The 19,616-nt window shown below is 36.7% G+C and overlaps 3 protein-coding genes across 3 annotated transcripts; 2 read left to right on the top strand and 1 right to left on the bottom strand.

Moving 5' to 3' along the window:
* Positions 1–77: 77 nt before the first annotated feature.
* On the top strand, positions 78–8,259 carry LOC107863124 (CLP protease regulatory subunit CLPX1, mitochondrial). The gene is made up of 15 exons (XM_016708919.2): positions 78–990; positions 1,310–1,371; positions 1,490–1,590; positions 2,177–2,256; positions 3,563–3,613; positions 4,235–4,309; positions 4,415–4,492; positions 5,336–5,392; positions 6,085–6,155; positions 6,245–6,344; positions 7,015–7,119; positions 7,345–7,407; positions 7,577–7,699; positions 7,839–7,994; positions 8,094–8,259. Exons 1-15 carry the CDS (start codon positions 475–477, stop codon positions 8,157–8,159), a joined length of 1,704 nt encoding a protein of 567 aa, XP_016564405.1. The 5' UTR covers positions 78–474; the 3' UTR covers positions 8,160–8,259.
* Positions 8,260–9,980: 1,721 nt separating this feature from the next.
* On the top strand, positions 9,981–14,361 carry LOC107863122 (E3 ubiquitin-protein ligase SINAT5). Its single transcript, XM_016708918.2, has 3 exons — positions 9,981–10,605; positions 12,749–13,135; positions 13,798–14,361. Exons 1-3 carry the CDS (start codon positions 10,405–10,407, stop codon positions 14,158–14,160), a joined length of 951 nt encoding a protein of 316 aa, XP_016564404.1. The 5' UTR covers positions 9,981–10,404; the 3' UTR covers positions 14,161–14,361.
* A 1,429-nt stretch (positions 14,362–15,790) lies between these two features.
* Positions 15,791–18,072, bottom strand: LOC107863121 (pentatricopeptide repeat-containing protein At3g49240, mitochondrial). The gene has a single exon (XM_016708917.2). It carries the CDS (start codon positions 17,969–17,971, stop codon positions 15,995–15,997), a length of 1,977 nt encoding a protein of 658 aa, XP_016564403.1. The 5' UTR covers positions 17,972–18,072; the 3' UTR covers positions 15,791–15,994.
* Positions 18,073–19,616: the final 1,544 nt, after the last annotated feature.

Below are 19,616 nucleotides of genomic sequence, written 5' to 3'. Positions count from 1 at the left end.
GAACATGATAATTTTCAAAAGATGTAAAAATCTCAAATTTGATAAAAGAGAGAGAATCTGAATGAAGCTTACAAGTAATGTTTGATTCAAATGAAGATGAACTTACCTACCTTTCAACCCCCCTCGACCCACCAAAAGGAAGGAATGACAAGAAACCAAGTGACTTACGACATCGTTCCTTACTTCATGTAGGACAGTAGGACAGAATGCGCCAAGAATAGATATTCCCCAAAGTAACTTCGACTTCTTTTGCCTTCTTTCACTCTTTTAGATATTATTATTACTCCAATTTAATACCCTTCTCTGTTCCTCTAGAAAAATCCTCAAAATCTCCCTTAGCTAAAATTCCCTCAATTCTCTCTGATGGACACAAAAGTCTCCTCTTTTCCGACAAAAATCCAATCTTGAAATTGTCTTGTCAGAATCTTGAAATTTCACTTTTCTTGTTTTCCCCTTATTGAAGTTTTAGTCAATATGGCAGCAGCTGCACTTAGATCGAAATCATCAGCCTCTATGGCTATTACCCACTTCAGATACTTTATCATCAATGATTTTCACACCGGTCGTTTGTGTAATCGAACCAAATGGGACAATTTGCTTACAAATTCAAATTCTGGTGGTGCTCATACTTCTTCTTTATTCAAGCCTGTTTCGTTTCGCGGTGAATTTGTCGACCGATGTTGTGATAATTTTAAGAATTCCAATAGGAAGAAGAGTTCTAAAGAGAAAATTAGTATGTCTGGTAGTAATTATGGTGAACCTCCTGAGATTTGGCAACAACCTGGTGAAGGAATTGTGGTTCGTCCTGGTGTGAAGTTTGTTCAGGTGGGTGAAGGCGAAGGTACCGGGTCGGGTTCTGGAAGTGGGTTTGGGTCAGGGTCGAAAGATGGGTCTTGGGGTGGGTCCAATTTGGGTACCCAATTTCCTACTCCAAAGCAATTGTGTAAAGGACTTGATAAGTTTGTAATTGGACAGGAGAGAGCTAAAAAGGTAATCTTTTTTGGAGTTCTGGGTACCGTTTGAGTCATAGATAAGATAAATGAAGGGGAGCCTTGGTAACAGGTAAAGTTGCTGCAAGGCTGCGCACGATAGACACTTGTGGTCCGGCCCTTCCTCCGACCCTGCACATAGCGGGAGCTTTAGTGCACACTTGGCTGCCCTTTTATACCTTGATGATTTTATGCTTGCTTTATTGGTTACAACGTGAATAAATGAGCTCAGTTTGTGTCATAGGGTGCTTGAGATCTAGTAAAGGAAACTATTTTTGAGCTGCTAGAGTGACTTTCTTTATCATTTTGTGATTGTGCAGGTTCTGTCTGTCGCTGTATATAATCATTACAAGAGAATATATAATGACTCTTCACATAAGTGGTTAGTTTTGAACTTCCGATATTTTTTCACCAGTCCTCTCCCCGCATAATGAGTTAATGGCTCTTCACTTAAGTGGTTACCTATTCTTCTAATGCTATTGTTAAAATGTGGTACCTAGGCCTGCTGCAAATGACAGTAGTGAAAAAACAGATGGAGTAGAACATGAATCCGTGGAGCTTGAGAAGAGTAACATCCTTTTAATGGGGCCAACAGGTTCAGGTAATCTTTATAATTGTCACTGCTGTTCTTGAGGTCTAAAATGTGGTATAGAAGCATTTTAAATAAACATACCTTTGAAGTATGGTACTTTAGATTCACCGACAGAGAAATCCCCCCCTCCTTCTCCCGCTTTCTTTTTCTTTTTAGTTGTGAAGTTTTTCAGAAGATACTGTGAGGTGCTATTTACTTATAGTGGTGATATGATGGTCTCTAGCTAATGCTCATCATTTGCTTCATAATGTCAAATAACTCTATGCATGTGCACTGATATGTAGATAATATTTGACTGTGTATATGAAAGTGTTTTTTTTTTTGGGTGAAGTATATGAAAGTTAAAACCATGATGAAGAGAGTGCCACGTGAGCTTTGCGTTAAGACCAATGATAAAGTAATTTAAATGCATATTTCTCTTTTATCTTTCATCCTTTTAGCCCATCAAAGTATCTTGGCCCCCTGCTTTTTTCATTGGAGGGGAAGGTGTGAATGGGTAGAGCTCTAACAATGTCATTATCATTGTTAGTAGTGTGATCTTTAGTTTTAATAAAATTACTTTTTCACTTGAGTCTTTGTGTCATATCAAGGACAGGGAAAACTTTACTTGCCAAGACCTTGGCTCGATTGGTGAATGTTCCCTTTGTAATAGCAGATGCTACAACACTAACTCAGGTATGTTGTCATCCTGTCACCTTGGTAGAGATAGGAAACAACTCTCAGCTTAATAATCTTTCAATAGAACCAATATTTCTGTAAATCTCGTTACCTTAATGTAAATTATGTCAAACACTGTCCTTAAAATCCAACTTTCTTATTTCAATATTTTAATACATAATTTCTCCCTTACATATTTGTTACTCTTGCACATATATTGTGTGTGTGAAATTCTTTGAAATTTTCTTAAGCTGAGGATCTTTCAGAAACAACCTATCTACCCCACAAATTGAGGGGGCGGGGGTAAGGTCTGCACACAGCCCACCCTCCCGAGATCACACTTGCGGGAATAGACTGCGTATGTTGTTGTTAACTTGTTTAAAATTTGACCATTGGAGATGGTGAGAAATATAAATTAGCTCTTTTGGAGCTACAGCTGAGCTGGTTTTGCAGTTTGTTTCAGTGTAAATGTAGAATGGAAGAGACCTGTTTTCATCAATTGAAGGTGAGAGTTTATTGAGCAGTAGTGTTGGCATTGAGGACTGTAGTAGATTGGTGCGCATGAGGAACTTTTGTGGGGACAAAATCATGGTAAAGATTCTCCGTAGAAGCTGAACTGAGAAAGATGAAAAAAGAAGTTGATGAAGTGAGGTTGTAAGAAGATGGAGAATAAAGAATAGCTGCTCTAATGATGATTAGGCAAACCCAAATTTCCCGGTTCAACTTTCTGGAGCTGTGGAAGTTCATGAGTAGCCCGAAGACAAAAGTAGATAGGCTGTTCTTGATTTTGACATTCCAAGACTATTGACACCTAAGCATGTGTATAGATCGATGACACTTGGTATCCGAACTTTAGGCTATCATGAAATGAGATGCCACTGTTAGTTAAAGTCTATCTTGAGATCATATAACTAGAATTTCCTGGTGTCTAGGTCAATTTGGTCTGAGCATGTTTACTATTCCTTGCTTTCCCTGTTTGCAGAGCTTAATTGTTGGTGTCTTTCATAAAAGTAGAGTAGCATAAACAACATGATGGTATCATTAAAAGTAGGGATCTATACAGTCCAATGCCTTTGGGTAATCTAGTTTACAAAATAGCCCACAAATGTATAAGTTTCGTATATTTAAGTACAAAATATATAATCAGTGTATAGGTTTTGTCTATTTTAGCCATATTGGTAAATAAGTTTGGCCGAACTGTACATATTGGCAAGTGTCCCATAAAAATAATGTTTCCTTGATAATTGTCCTGAAGCTGTGGGTTTCAGTTTAATGGTATACTTGTTCTTAGAAATCCAGTCAATGATAATACTTTTGTCTGCAGGCAGGATATGTTGGGGAAGATGTGGAATCTATTCTATATAAGCTCCTCACAGTAAGTACTAAACCTGTTAAGCCTATAATCTTAATTTATTGTTCTATTCCTGTTCTCTTTTTCTTTGTCTTGAGCTTTTTTTCTTGGGCGGGGGGGTTATCATTGTTATCGTAGCATCCTTGCCAATTTATATCTCTGCTTTAAAACTTGCTTTTGGGATATAATGCAGATTACTGTCTATCTGATGATTTTGCAGAATGTGACAGATGAAGCTTCTGAATATAAGAAAATGGTCTAGTTTATTTCCTATTTTACCAAAGCTTTTTGAACTTTCTACAACAAAACATTTAGTACAAGGAGTAGATGTAGGATCTTTCGTCCCTTAGCAATGAGGTGGCCAGAAGTTTATAGTACCAGCTGCAACCTTTTTTCTTCTGTTTCTATAATTTCTTCTGTTTTATGCGTCTTAACTATTTCCATATCATACAAAACTCACATTTTCTCCAGAAATCACTGCAATATCTAACTAAGCGAACTTACAAATGGAGGAAAGACAAGGGGTTACTACTTGTGAAGTGCTCTTGCTTCTTAATCAGAACTCGTGACTTTGCGTGTCCTTTCAGTGATTTCTAGCCTTGATATGAGTTATCATTTAATTACTCTTATCTGGTTTTATTGCAGGTTGCTGACTATAATGTAGCAGCTGCTCAGCAAGGCATAGTGTATATTGATGAAGTTGACAAGATCACGAAAAAGGTTAGTCACTTATTGAGAGTTTGTTTTTCTTTTTTTAAGATTAAACTTCTCTAGTGACTTCTCATGAGTCAGTTTAGCTGATTCCTCTTATACTGATATTTCCAGGCAGAAAGCCTCAACATTAGTAGAGATGTCTCCGGAGAGGGCGTCCAGCAGGCATTGTTGAAGATGCTTGAAGGAACAGTAAGTATATAGCCTAGTTTTGCTTGTTAATGTTGAATTGATCGCCACAATCTGTTACCAATGCGGTTATTTTTTAATGTTGGAAATGTAGAAGTAACTTTGAGTACTAACGGGTCATTAAAACTGGATCTAGACAAATACCTTTTGTATATGACAATAACCAGGCTGTTATGAAGGATCACTTGAGAGTTAGAGGCTTAGGGTTGGTTGCTTTATCTGACCAAACTATATTAGCTGCTTTTTTTCAAATGTCCCACTGTCTGGCTGAATGTGGCTCATCAACTATGAAATAACTTTTATCTTGCCGGTGGCCTTGATACTTGTTTCACGTCTCTTTGGCTTCCTGCAACAGTCTGCATGTGCTAACTGCGAGTCCTTTTGCCCTTTCTGCTAGTTTTATTCCAACAGTAGCAATGGTGGTTCTCTTTGGTTTCCTCTTTCTTCTCTACTCTGAAGATATTTATTGGAATTACTTGAATCTTGTGTGTCTAGTGATGGTGGTTTTTTCTTTGGTTTCCTCTTTCTTCTCTATTCTGAAGATATTTATTGGAATTACTTGAATCTTGTGTGTCTAGTGCATTTAGAATAAGAAGGAATGCTTTCTTTTTCTTTTTCTCCTTCCATTTTCACATTTCCTTATTAAAATGACCTTCAAGATGTGCAAAACAATTGTTGTGATCGAAGAATGGTCTGACTATTTAATGACTAGACTTTCTATAGTGGATCATGGTTTGATCTATAGTTCAGTGGTAAAATGAATGGTTACCTTATTTGTTTGTTACTAGAATCAGCATTCTATTACTTATGCCAAAATTAATAATTACAATGAGCTTTCTGTTGCAGATTGTCAATGTGCCGGAGAAGGGAGCTCGGAAGCACCCTAGAGGGGATAATATTCAGGTAGTAGGATACAAAAGCATTTCATTATGGGATTAAGATATTTATTCCACAATTAAGAAGAATTTGAAGTGTCCTGGAAGCAAATATTTTTACTTCTTGTCTCTGTATTGTTAACAGTTTATAAGGATGTCTTCAAATGGATAAAGTAAACCAAATTGGATACCTGATATTCGGTTTGATACCCCGCTACTAATTCTTCTTCCGCTTCTGGTAAATCAGTTCCCAATAAGATAATTAGATATGCTTATACACTTCGGCTTAGGATGAATTAATTTACCTGTGTTATTTACTGATTTCATAACTGATGTATAGTGACTGTTTCATTTAGCCTTCTGTTAGTGGGTGGATGATAGTTGTTCTGGAAGGACAAGTTGAAAGATCTTTGACTAATGCTTTTGTCTAAGTTTATCTGCACGGCTATTTTTTATCTCTTTGCACTTTCATATCTGATAAAGAATGGATCTTGGGCCTAACTCAACCTCAAAAGCTAGTTCATGAGGGGAGGATTTCCCAAGTCCATATAAGGAGATCAGTTACCCATCCCTTTTCCAATGCGGGATACTTAACAATATCGTTGGACGGCCCTTCTTCATTTGCATGCTAGATTTTGCAGTTACTCTGGTGTTTCAGACATATATCTCTGAAGTTCGAACAAAAGGTTTCTCATAGCCTAATTGTTTATGTCATTACAGATTGATACCAAAGATATTCTCTTTATATGCGGTGGTGCCTTCATTGACTTGGAGAAAACAATCTCAGAGAGGTCTTACTACTTTCCCGTAATAGTTTTTTTATCTCTTGCCTTTAGTCTTATATTCACCTTATTCCTGATATACTTGTTTATGTTTTCAGGCGCCAAGATTCTTCTATAGGATTTGGTGCACCAGTTCGCACAAACATGAGGACTGGTGGTGTTACAAGTGCTGTTGTGACGTCATCCTTATTAGAAACAGTAAGTTCCCTTGCAGCTTAGCAAGCCTTCCGGACAACACATACTAAAGAGTATTTTTAACTTGATTGTGGGTGTATGTTGCGTGAACATAGATGTAGCTCCATATTTTTTTGATGAAGAGATTTAGCTCCATATTATCTGCATTGGGAAACTGATTTCTATGGATTGCTCAATGAAATTAGTTGCATGTGCATCAGATGAAATCAAATGTGCGCTACAAGATGAGCTGACATATTAATTTACTGGTGTGCCATGACGTGAAACTGTGTTATTACTGTTAGATATCATTATTCTTCTGCAAATGCAACACCTTTTTCCTGGAATTCCTTTTTTTCCATGCATTTTTAGTTTGAGAATATGCAGAGTTATATGTTTTTTACTAATTAAAAAAAGAGCTGTACGTGCTTGTGTTCCATTTACTTCGTCTGACTTGCTTCATATCAGTTAAATGAAGTGATATTTGCCTGAGATTTTTAAATGTATTAGTTTTTCACTTTAATATGGAAAAAGTTCTGACCCATATAGTAATTCATGTGATTTCTAAATATGTTTTTCTATTTTTTTGAGAGGTGGATAATACTATGACCCCCATTTAGCTCTTTATTCTTAGTTTTTAGGGTATGTTTTGAAGTATTTACTAATCATAGTATGTCATTCTCCTGTTATTCAGGTTGAAAGTAGTGATCTAATATCATATGGTCTGATACCCGAGTTCGTTGGGCGATTCCCCATCCTTGTTAGTCTGTCAGCCTTAACTGAGGATCAACTTGTGCAGGTAATGACTAATGTCCAGTAACGTGGTTCTTTGGCACTAATTGCCTTGGTTCACATTGTTATGATTTGTATGTAATGCTGGGTCTTCCTTTGCTTGAATAAGGAGGAATTTTTGTACATTAGTTATGCCATTGGGTTTACTCTTCCAGAATTTTCATCCAGAATATGAGACTATATGGCAAATTTAGATAGATTTTTCTCTTCTCACTGTTTTGGTTCTTTGCAGGTTCTAACTGAGCCAAAAAATGCGCTAGGGAAGCAATACAAAAAGATGTTCCAGATGAACGGGGTGAGTGTTTGCCTCTCAGGATCTTTCTTCGGCTATGCACAAAGATGCATCCGTTTATCTTTTTAAAATCCTCTCTCATTTGGGCAAGGAGCAAGTTGGAGCTGTTCTAGGTTCCCTTTAATTTTATCAGAATGCTACTTCTCTCATACTTGGGAGACTTCTTTCTCAGGTAAAGCTGCATTTCGCTGAAGACGCACTAAGATTGATAGCTAGGAAAGCAATATCTAAAAATACTGGTGCTCGTGGGTTGCGATCCATATTGGAGAACATTTTGATGGATGCAATGTATGAGGTATGTAGCATGTCTTTTTTTTTCTCTGTGGACCTATAGCGTATAGTGAGAGGCTGTTCATAATCTACGTTGTGTCCTTTATTTTATTTCCTTTTGTCGTTCCTTCTGCTTATATATTTCTGATTTGTATGTCTTGTAGATTCCTGATGTCAGAACAGGTGATGATGTAATAGATGCCGTTATAGTTGATGAGGAGTCTGTAGGAATTGAGGGGCGAGGATGTGGCGGTAAAATCCTTTATGGCAAAGGTGCATTTGACCGCCACTTTTCACAGAATAGATCAAAGGATTCTGAGGTAAGTTTAACCTGGCATGATCTAGTGTTTGATGTTTTATTGCAAATACAGTGCTAAATTATAGTAGTATTTAACGTTTTTCGTGTTGCACTACTACAGAGAAACATGGAGGGGTCTGATGGAGACCATGAGGCGGAACAAGAGCCTTCCATTGTTGCTTTGTAAATGTTCAGTGAGGTGTATTTCTGGTCTCACTTGTGTACAGCAATCTAAATTCAAATAAACAATGTTTATTTAAATAAGCTCAATGTGCTTTCATATTGTATTTTGTTGTGTTCTGCTGTTATCTTGCTATTTATTCTTTGATCTCTCCTGGTTAATGTAATTCTGAAGTTGGAATGTTTTATTTCCTTTGAGCCGAGGGTCTACCTTCAAGCTAGGGGTAGTGTCTGCATACGCTCTAACCTCCGCAGACTCCGCTTTATGGGATTACCCACTTTTCTCAACTTTCCTTTTGATCATTATTTGAACAGATTATGAATCTTATGTTCTACTCATCCTTTACAATTACATACTACTATTATTAAAAAAAAAAAGCTAAGAATTTGGAGGGGACCTTTATTTGGACAAGAGTGATGAGGTGTATAAAATGATGTGTTTGGTACTCACATTCTGCCATTTGTTTAAACCATAAGATTTCATTATTTGTAGAAGTATGGAAAGATGGGCACGCAAAGGTGAGAGAGGTCTTAGTAGTCTTCCCTAGAAAGCAAAAGGTGTAAGCAATTGCATCATTTGAGTGACTATTATTGAACAACCTAGTATACTCATTACTGTAATCTTGAACTCCCACATACTGTAACACTTCAATTCTAACACATGCATAACCATAGGAGCAAACTTGCAAAACATAACATGAATTAATGCTTCTATATTGTATAACTAATGAATAATGTACTTGTAATGTCAGATTACATCTGATACGAAATTTGAGTTGAAATAAGATTTTTTTTTTTAAAAAATAAAATTCTTTTGTCCAATTCTACATCATGGCATCACCTGCTAGCCCACCGGCCATCTCCCATAAATAAATCTCTCTTTAGTAAATTATTTGTTGTTGTATTCTTTACATTTGGGTAATAATAAAAACATTAGATGTACCAAAGTGTGACTATTCCTAATTAATCATAAATGCATTTATATCATGCCGTTATTAAACTTGTACTACTTAGTTCTTAGCGGAGTCAGGTAGGATCAGGGGTTCATTCGAATACATAACGAATTAAATTCTGTTAGGTTTATTCATTCTTTACTTTTTCATATTTTAAACCTCTTTATAAAAATTTAATTCCAATCATGAATATCTACCATTGAGCTACTCATAGGTAATAATAAAATTTAAATGGCAAGTCTACTCTCACATATAAATAACTATGTTATAGTAAGAAACAGGAAGTTTTCTTTTTTGAAGCCGGCGAAATGATTTCCACATTTCCACACTCAAATATCTACAATCAAAAAATATGACGAAATTTATTTTAATTATTATTTAATAAATTGAATGAAAGCATACATTACGTAATTACAATTAAATAATAAGTGTATCTAAGAGCATATGTTCACGCCATCACAATTTATATGATTCAACTTTTATTTTTCAAAAGTAAGTTGACTAATCTTTAAAACTAAATTTTATTATAATTCGGATTGTGCATGATATGTTGTTGTTGTTGCAAATTTGGTTAGCTCAGTACTTGTACACAAAAAGTATGACAAGTTTTAATTTTTTATATTAATATAATAAAAAGTATATTTTAAAACATTAATCAATATTTTTACAAAATTTAAATCTAAAAAACGAGAAGATTGCTAAGTATAACCAGGTTGACCCACCTTTAATTTTTATTTTTTCCAGTTAAATAAAATAAGGATAATAAATCTCTCTCTCTCTCTAATTTATTTTTTTTATATATATATATTTTTTTGCAGAAGACCAAAAAGCAAAAACAAAAAGTGCCAAATATATATATATAGGCAAATAGCTGTATTGGGAATTTTCAGATATATTGAACCCAAAAAATCACATAAAATAATTAAAAAAATCATTAGCCGTCTGATAAAGAATAAACGGTGATCCTCATTTCTCTCTCACAATAAAACTCAATGGCACCCCTAGGTGGTAGGAAGGGGGTGGGGTAAAGAACTTCTTTTTCCGGGAGAAGAGAAAAAGGGTCTGTTTGGTTTGGTTCTTTATGAGAAATCCATTTGAATAACTTCTCCTTTTCCAGTTTTTCTTGTTTTGTCATAAATATCAAGAAATGTGAATTTTGGGAAATGCCATTTGTGACTTGTAATTTATTGGGTGGAGGGAAAAAGATTTAATCTTTTTTCTCTATTTGATTAATTGGGTGAAATTGGGGGGTGGGTTTAGTTTTTAATTCTTGATTTATTTTTTTGTTGGAGGAGCAAAATGGAAATGGAGAATATTGAGTGTGTTTCATCAACTGATGGTGGCATTGAAGATGAAGAGATCCATCATCATCAGCATCATCAATTTTCTTCTGCAAAAACTCATAGTAACATTATTTCTTCCGGAATTGCCCCGACTAGTGTCCATGAATTGCTTGAATGCCCCGTTTGCACCAATTCTATGTATCCACCAATTCATCAGGTCTTTTTCTTTTTGCAGAATTCTTAAAAATTAGTTTGTTTTATTTTTGTTTTTTTCTTGATGGTTCTGTAGATTTCTTTATGTCTTCAGTATTAGTTCTTTACTGTCGTGGTGATGGACAGTGATGTTTAAATGTGTTGGAAATGGTATGTTGATCTTTGTGCTATTTTTACTGTTGAGAGTCCCACGGTCGAAAAAGGATGGGCGATTGGTCTCCTTATATGACTGGGGCAATCCTTCCCTCGCAAACTAGATACTGGGGTAGTTAGGCCTAAGATCCATTTCTTTACATTCACCTTAAAGTTAAAACTGACAGTATGTTAGAACTTTCAAGCTAAATTCCACGGACTCTTCACTTTTGATGATGCCACACCCGTGTCGGATTCTCTAAAAAGACACTACTTGTGGAGAATTTGACAAGCACCTGCTGACATTTTTGAAGATTCCGAGCAACATAGCTTTCAAGCACTCTTTTGACTCTTTAGAAATATTGCAAACTTTGGATTGGGGTAAAAACATGATGGGTTGATAGTTTTGGCTGTGGTATGCCGAGGATAATGAAAGTCTTTTTGGAGAATTTGATTAGGTTTTTATCAATTTCAGAATATTTAAAGAATTGATAATCAACTTGTAACAGCTTGACTCCTTGAAAATAACTTCAGAATTGCTTGGTGATTTCCTCTCCTCGGTCTAAACCTTGGTAGCAGAGTTATTTGATACTTTTAACTGGTGGAGATATAGTAGGTACGCTGTGGAATAGTCTAGATGTGCGCTAAAAGGTCCAAATACCAGTATACCAGCGCTATGAAAAACATAGTCTACTCCCGCTAGTCACTTAGTATAGCAGCTCTGTGCTGGAGCTACACTGTTGTCATATCTGCCGGCTGCGTTGATTGGTTAGAGTCATAATCTGTTTTTTTTCTTTTGATAAAGCGTGTCATACTCTGCTTAGTAATTACACTTTGAGTTTCTCTTTCATTGAGATTTATGCAGCCTTTAGGCTCTTAAAATTGGAGCGTTGTATAGGATCAAACTAGCATAGTTTTGGAAGGTTGCACCAATTTGGTCCTTTAGATGTTCATATATGTGGGATAAGGTTGCCAAGGAAAAGAAATGAGACTTTTGTCAGGAAGGCACTCAATCTATGACAAACCACATAATCCCTACCGCCCTCACTCCATTCAATGATAAATAAATAATTACATGAAATTCCTCCTTGCTGGGCAGTAATTGAGAGTCTTCAGAAGATGGAAAAGAAACTGTATGTGAAAGTTCTATGTGTTGGTATAATGCAATTTAAGAAGGTAACTTATCTTGCTTCACTCTGTAGTCATATGTCCAAATTTTCTTGGATAAGTTATAAATGGTACTCTCGGTGAGAGTAATTCAGTTGTGGATTTCCAAGAAATATCGAATGTCACTAGGAATCGTATGCGCTGAAATTAGAAATTCATCAGCATATAGAGGTATAGTTTTCTAGTTCATTTTTAGGAAGCCTGTCAGTTGGTATGATCGTTAGCCTGTCGGTATAATCTTTTCAGTATTTACAGGTGACTTCACTGCAATTCGAAATTGCTTGATTCTAAATCCACTAGGACTTCTATAAGCAGAAATAGGAACTCCTCAGCATATATAGGTGCTGTATTTTTGTTTCATTTATAGTAAGACTGTTGGTACGACCTGAGAGTGTATTTCAGGCGACTTGATTGAAATTCACATTGCTTGTATGTTGTAAATAAATGTGTGAAGTTCGTTTCCTGTAGAGATCAAGCTGGAAACTTGTCACTGATGCTTTGACGACCAAATTATTATCAACTATTAAAAGAAGGCTTTGCTGGTTGAATCTTATATCCTTATAGCAGCCTGATATCCTACATCAGCTAGAGCGCAAATGCATGTGCTTTGAGAATGTTGGACTTGTGTAATCACTAATGGACATGTGTCTTCTCCTTTCCGCAGAGCTTTTTCATTTCTTAAAATTTGTTTCTTATGATTCTCCTTGCTGCAGGTAAGTTATTTTTTAGATGGTAGTCTGGTGCATAAACAGGGAGACCCATGAGAATCGTCTGTGCATTTGTTCATTTAGTGTATAAAATTAGAGTTCTTACAGTGGTGAAAGACTTAAAGTTTGTTTATTTTGCAGTGTCACAATGGACACACACTTTGTTCTACCTGCAAAACAAGGGTGCATAATCGATGCCCTACGTGTAGACAAGAGCTTGGTGATATAAGGTGCTTAGCACTGGAGAAGGTTGCCGAGTCACTTGAACTGCCTTGCAAATATTTTTCTTTGGGATGCCCAGAAATATTTCCATATTACAGTAAGCTCAAGCATGAGGCACTGTGCAATTTTAGACCATACAATTGCCCATATGCTGGATCAGAGTGCTCAGTGACTGGTGACATCCCTTATCTGGTTACACATTTAAGAGATGACCACAAAGTGGATATGCACACGGGATGCACATTCAACCATCGTTACGTGAAGTCAAATCCCCGAGAAGTAGAAAATGCGACATGGATGCTGACAGTAAGTCCAGCAACTTTTAAACTTTTTGGAGTTCAATGGTGATGCTCAGCATAGCATCATGATTCATGGCTTGTATGTTTTATGCTGTTTTGTATTATGCAAGTTCAAGTATCCTTTTTATTCATCCTAACCACCAGGATGCTGACAAATAGACCTATAAAAGTTCTGTTGAATGAATTATTAAAATGGGAAAATGTGGATAACCAAATTATATTGTGATATTTTTTAAGGTCTTGGGAAATGGGAATAACCTGTATTATCTTATTCTCTCTTTCTGCAATCTTTTCGTTCATGTTTTCTTTGATAGCTTAGATCCTTTCCTAGAGACTCTCTTAAGGAGGAATACATTGGATAGTATTATATCATTCTATTGAAGGTCACACATCTCTCATGTATTGATATTTTCTGAATAACAACGAAGGAAGAAAGGCATCCTTATGACGGTCTTCAAATAAAGAAAATGTCCTTGATGATGTCAATTGTGGCATTTTACTTTAATATATACGAATACAAGATAGTTGGTGATGAGTTTTAAGGCATGACATGTTTTAATTTCTGCCTACATCCTGTGGTTGCCTGTGTTCTACATATATATATATATATATATGTTGACGTATCCCGAGTTCATTCTCATTGACCAACTCTTGTTTCTCCTTTGTCAGGTCTTCCATTGTTTTGGACAGTATTTCTGTCTCCATTTTGAGGCCTTCCAACTTGGTATGGCCCCTGTATATATGGCATTTCTACGATTTATGGGTGATGAATCTGAGGCACGCAATTACAGCTATAGTCTCGAAGTAGGAGCAAATGGTAGAAAGCTCATATGGGAAGGGACACCAAGAAGTGTTCGAGATAGCCACCGCAAAGTCAGGGACAGTCATGATGGTCTAATAATCCAACGCAACATGGCACTGTTCTTTTCTGGAGGGGATCGAAAGGAGCTAAAACTTCGAGTTACTGGAAGGATATGGAAAGAACAGCAAAATCCAGAAGGCGGTGTGTGCATACCAAATCTGTGTAGCTGATTTATTTCTCGGAGTGATTGTTCTTTTTTCCCCTTCTCCTTACTTTTTCCTCCCCTATTTTTTCCCGTGGATGTATGTGCGTGTGACAGTGGGTGTAACAGCAATCTGTTTGTACCATTGTAACTTTATGCTCTGCCCAGCTACATATCATTGCCCCTGAAGATTTAGTCGTATCAATTGTCAATAACCATCTTACAGTTCCTTGTGTTGTAGTGTCATATCTGATTCTCTATCTCCTAATGGCTTTAGTAAAAGATACTAATGATGATGATAAACGAAATGTCAAATTTGCCAGAGTGCACACTATAATAATGTAGGTTGTAGAAGCCAAATAATTCGAAGATGCACGACGACTCCATGAAAATAGCCAACCACAATACATATTTACAAAAAAAAAATTTGAAGTAGGTAACTTTGTATTATCTCTCAAAACTATATTGCACCCCAGGATTGTTTACATTAGGGCTCCTACTCTCCGCTTGAATACTGTTTAGTTCCATGAACACTTGGGCACAGCCAGATTTAATGTCAGACTTTAACTGCACTTAGTTTAGAGAAGTAAATCTATTGGTGGTGAACTCTGGCATACACAGCTTAATCAAGCCGGTCAAAATTTACATATATGGAGCTAGAGAGCAATCTGGAAAGTGAAAAGACACCCCTAAGATAGTTGTTGTGTGGGTGGTTGTCAGAGATCCTGGCACAACAGAAGACAACTTGAAGAGAACAGGAATGTGTTTGTGTTCAAGGTGCTATCTATGTTGGAAGGAGTGAAAGTAGCAGCCATTTATTTATACACCCATGTTAATAGACTCTTATGGCAACTTTTCCCGAATATAAAAGATTGTCATGGATCGAGCCCGAGCCCCCAACTACAGGGGAGCTGCTTGCCTATCGGAACTGTCTGGTGGCCTAGTCAGACACAAAGGAACCAGTCAATTTTTTCACTTTTGGTGCAAGGAACCTTTAGTAAGAGTTAGGGAGCCATGACTTTGTATGCTTTTGTTAACGGTAAAGATGCGCAGTACAGCTACTGTGCTACACATATACTAGCGTTTCCATTCTGAAAAAAAGTGTCTCCACTGTAAGCTTATATGGGAAGCTAATGCTTCATACGATTCAACTACGTAAATGCTTTTATTAAAGGTCAAAAGGTGCAAAATATACTTTATAGCGAAATTTGAAGTTACGCATTCTGAGCTTGCTTTACAGGGGTACTATGACCCCCAGACTATTTTTTATCGTATTTAACTGTCTTATGACCCCCAGACTATTTTTTAGTGTATTTAACAAACATATATTTGAATACAAGTATATATTTGACACTTGAACCACCCCAAACTATTTTTTACCGTATTTAATTGTCTTGACCCCCTAAACTATCTTTTTTTTTTTACTGTATTTAACAAGCATATATTTGACACTTGAACCACTGTGGATTTCAAACACATTGTATGGTAAAAAATAGTTTAGGAGGGGTCATAGGGTAACTGCAAATTTCGCCTAAATACAAATATTTTTCGCACATTTTTCCCCTTTATTAAAATAGCATTCAAGTATAAGTCGCACAGTGCACCCACATAATAACTAGGATAGCAGTGCAACAACAAATGAGACAAGACTCCCCATATTGCTGCATTACAAATTGTTACTCACCATTTACTTTAAAAGAGGATCTAAAAAATCATTCAATTCATTTCCATCTAAATTACAAACAATTTTCCAGTAGCAATTCATCGGAAGAGGATCACAATTCGTGCTTAAAACTGTGGCAGCATGAACAGAAACATAGTATGTTTCTCACTAGTTGTTACCAACATATTATATCACGCGATCAAAGTGCAGCATCACTTCTAGCTTCTGTAGCAACCAGGTTCTCAGATTCTGCACCCTCACCAGTAGAACTAGCCTCGACAGCAGTTTCCCGAGCACTCACCTCTTGTTCAGGGACCGCTTGTTTGTTGTCATCATTGGTGCGGGCAGCCTCAGCAGTTGTTGACTGCTCTTCGGGCTCCTTAATTCCAAACAATTTAGGACTATTTATCAAAGAGGAAACAGCAGCTCTTGCACTGGCCTTTGCTTTTTCGGCAGCTTCAGCCTCTCTGTCTGCAGCTTCTTTCTTCTCCCTTTCGATATCGTCCATCAACTTGGTCAACTCCTCATCTCTACCCTCCTTCCTCAAGGCTTCTCGAACAAACTCTTGCAACTCATCAGAGAAATCCGCAGGATCCTCCCTCAACATTCTATCCACAATCTTAAGCACCTCATCATGCTTTCCAATCTCAAACAACGCATTCATCATAAACTTGTGGCTATCATCATTCATCCTCAGCTTTCCCATCATCAAGTCAAAAAATGATTTTGCTTCATCAACTTTACCAACTTTAACCAAACCATCAACCAACCTATCATAAACCCCAAGATTAGGCCTCAATTTAGACTCAACCATAGTCTTAAAATACGCAGCAGCGTCATCAGGCCTAGATTCTTTAAAGCAAGTATCCATCAACAAAACAAACGTGAACTCATCAGGGCTGACCCCCTTTTCACCCATATCCTTATACAGCTCCTCCGCCTCACCCAACAAGTCATTTTTGCACAACTGCTCAATCAGATTATTGTAAGACAACGTGTCTGGTCTACACCTCTTCTCTCCCATGCTGTTAAAAACATTAATCGCATCTTTAAACCTTCCCAATGCACAATAACCATCCACCATTACATTAAAACTACCCAAATTAACAGTCAATCGTTTTGGAGGATCGTGCTCATTCAGCATCCTGTCAAATAGCTTCAACGCCTCATCAAACTTCCCGTTCTTGCTTAAAGCATCTAGAATATAGTTGAATGCCACAGCACTCATCTTGATCGTACAATTCTCCCCCACAGCTTCCTCGTAACAATCCATCGCCTCTTTCTCCATTTCCTTCAAGAAATATCCTTTCATTAAGCTCCCATAAATCACTCCATCCGAAACACTCCCTCCCAATTTCTCCTTCAATTCTTCATAAAGCTCGAAAATCCCATCTGAATTCAAACTCTTAGCATGTCCAGACATCAAATAACTATACACAATCGGATCAGCAACCAAACCCTTCGATAACATTTCCTCCCTCAACTCCATAGCCTTATCCAACTTGCCATTATCAACAAGCCCTTTAACAAGTATCCGATACGTAGTCGGAGAAGGACTAAACGGAGCATTATTAATAAGCTGCTTATAATGCTCCATCGCCATATCCGTTTTCCTACAATCCATATACGCCGTTAGTAGCAAATTATGCGTTACAATATTCGCCCCGATACCCGCCTGCGTAATAAACCGATGAAGTGAAAGTAAATCCGAATATCTCGACTGCCGGAGTAGCGCCGCCATAACGGCGTTACAAGTGAATATAGTCGGACGACAGTTGGAGTAAACAGAATGGCGCGTGTACAAAGCAGCTTCATCCAAATCATTCTCACGAATCAATTTCAAAATCCGGTTATGTAAATTAAGCCGATTTCCTGATAATGCGGAGACAGTTTCGGGGATTTTCGGGGCGTTAGGGTTGTTAACGGAGCTAGGGCTTTGAGGTGTAGTAGGACGAGGTTGATTCTGCTGACGTAGGGAGGATAACGGAGGTTCAAGACGGAGGCTACGTTTGCGTTTACGGCGTTCGGCGGCAGCTTCTTCAGGGGTTGCGAAGGAGAGAAGACGGAGGGAGATGAAGGAAGGTGGTGATTGTAATTGAGGACGGCGGAGGAAATGGGGTTTGGATAGTAGGGTTTTGAGGTGGTGAGTGAAAAGTGCGTGTTTGGCGAGAGCCATTTTCTTTGTGAAATGGAGAATTAGGGTTTTGCGAGGGTTTAGAAATGGAGGATTGGAGAAGGATAGATCGTGGAAGAGTGTAACGGGCCGGGTTTCTCTTTGGCCCAGAGTTTAGTTCCAAGGCCCAAAAAAAGGGGCTAAGTTCACAAATGGCTGCCTAAAATGGGTTAAAAGCAGGGGAAAGGACAAAAATGACACTTCAAATTAAACTATTTTCATGAAAATGGTCATGAAATTTAAATTTTACTTTATAGCCGTTTCAATTTACTGGCTTATTCTATATCATTTTTTCACACCTTCTATACAGTTTCTATACATATCTTATGCATATAAATCTTCTATACGAAAATTATACAGTTTTGATACACAATTTATACAATAACTACACATTTTTTTACACATTTTATACAACAATTACATAATTTTCATATAATTTCTATATATTTTTTATATATATTTTATACATATACACATTTGATAGAACTATACAATTTTTATACATATATCTTATATAGATACATATTCTATTTAACAATTATATCGTTTTTATATAATTTAATTATTATTTCTAAACATTAAAAAAAGCAGAATATTTGATCAGTTAAAAAATTTATAGCAAAAAAAAATTAAAATATTTTTAAAAGGGTCGAATTGCCTAAGTTGAATATGGTATCAGTATTGTATATAGACTGTATCAATATTGTATATGGACTGTATATGGACTACATAGGCCAAAATGACTTAAATTAGGAAATGGCTATAAAGCGAAAATAGTATATCCGACTGGCCACTTTTTGAAAAGTTTTCAAACTTTGGCTATTTGTTTTAAAAAGTGCTATAGAGTGTCCTTTTCTCTTAAAAGCATTAGGCTTAAATCAACGACAGACATTTTAAGTTGTCCCAAAAAGTTACTTAAACCCCTCAATTAAGGCTTGTACCTATCAGGTCTCTAACCCACCGAATTTTGATCCAATCAAGCCTTTTTTTATCTAATCAGCAAAAGGTATAGAGTGTGTGTAACACACTCGCGTGACGTGGCAAAAATAACCAATTAGAAAAAAACACGTGGTAAAAAAAATAATTAAAAAGTGTCATGTGATCTTGAGGGCCCTGCCTATTATTAAAATTAAATATAATTTTTTTAAAAAAAGGAAAAAAACTGGTCTCCCCCACACGCCCCCTTCCTCTTTTGTAAAGCTAAGTGAAGAAAAAAAATGGCAATTATGGAACTCAAACATTGATCTCTTCATCATTAATTGATTTTCGAAGTATGTCAATAAGATGGTCAAAATGGACATTAGTTGTCTCTTCAATTTTAGCACTAAGAGTTCCTATTATTTTTTTCCCTTAGAACCACCGTTGGTGGGGGGTTAGGAATTTACCCGACCCTTTATATCCTCCAAAAAATCGAGTACATGGAGGAGGATGTAGACCTTTGCCTCCAAGATAATATGAAGAGTGATAGAACTCATTCTTAGATACATCTGAGCACAAAAATTAAGTTTGTTATGGTGGATCTTCCTCGCATAAGAGTAGGGGGTGGGTGGTGAGTAGTTATAATAATACTACTATACATAAAAATTGTTACAATCATTAATAACAAAATGATTCTTCTAATCAGTGATTCTGAAATATGGGATTCCCT

This window comes from Capsicum annuum, chromosome 3, assembly GCF_002878395.1.
Source record: "Capsicum annuum cultivar UCD-10X-F1 chromosome 3, UCD10Xv1.1, whole genome shotgun sequence".
NCBI classification, from domain to species: Eukaryota; Viridiplantae; Streptophyta; class Magnoliopsida; order Solanales; family Solanaceae; genus Capsicum; species Capsicum annuum.
This window is presented reverse-complemented; position numbering and strand designations above follow the sequence as displayed.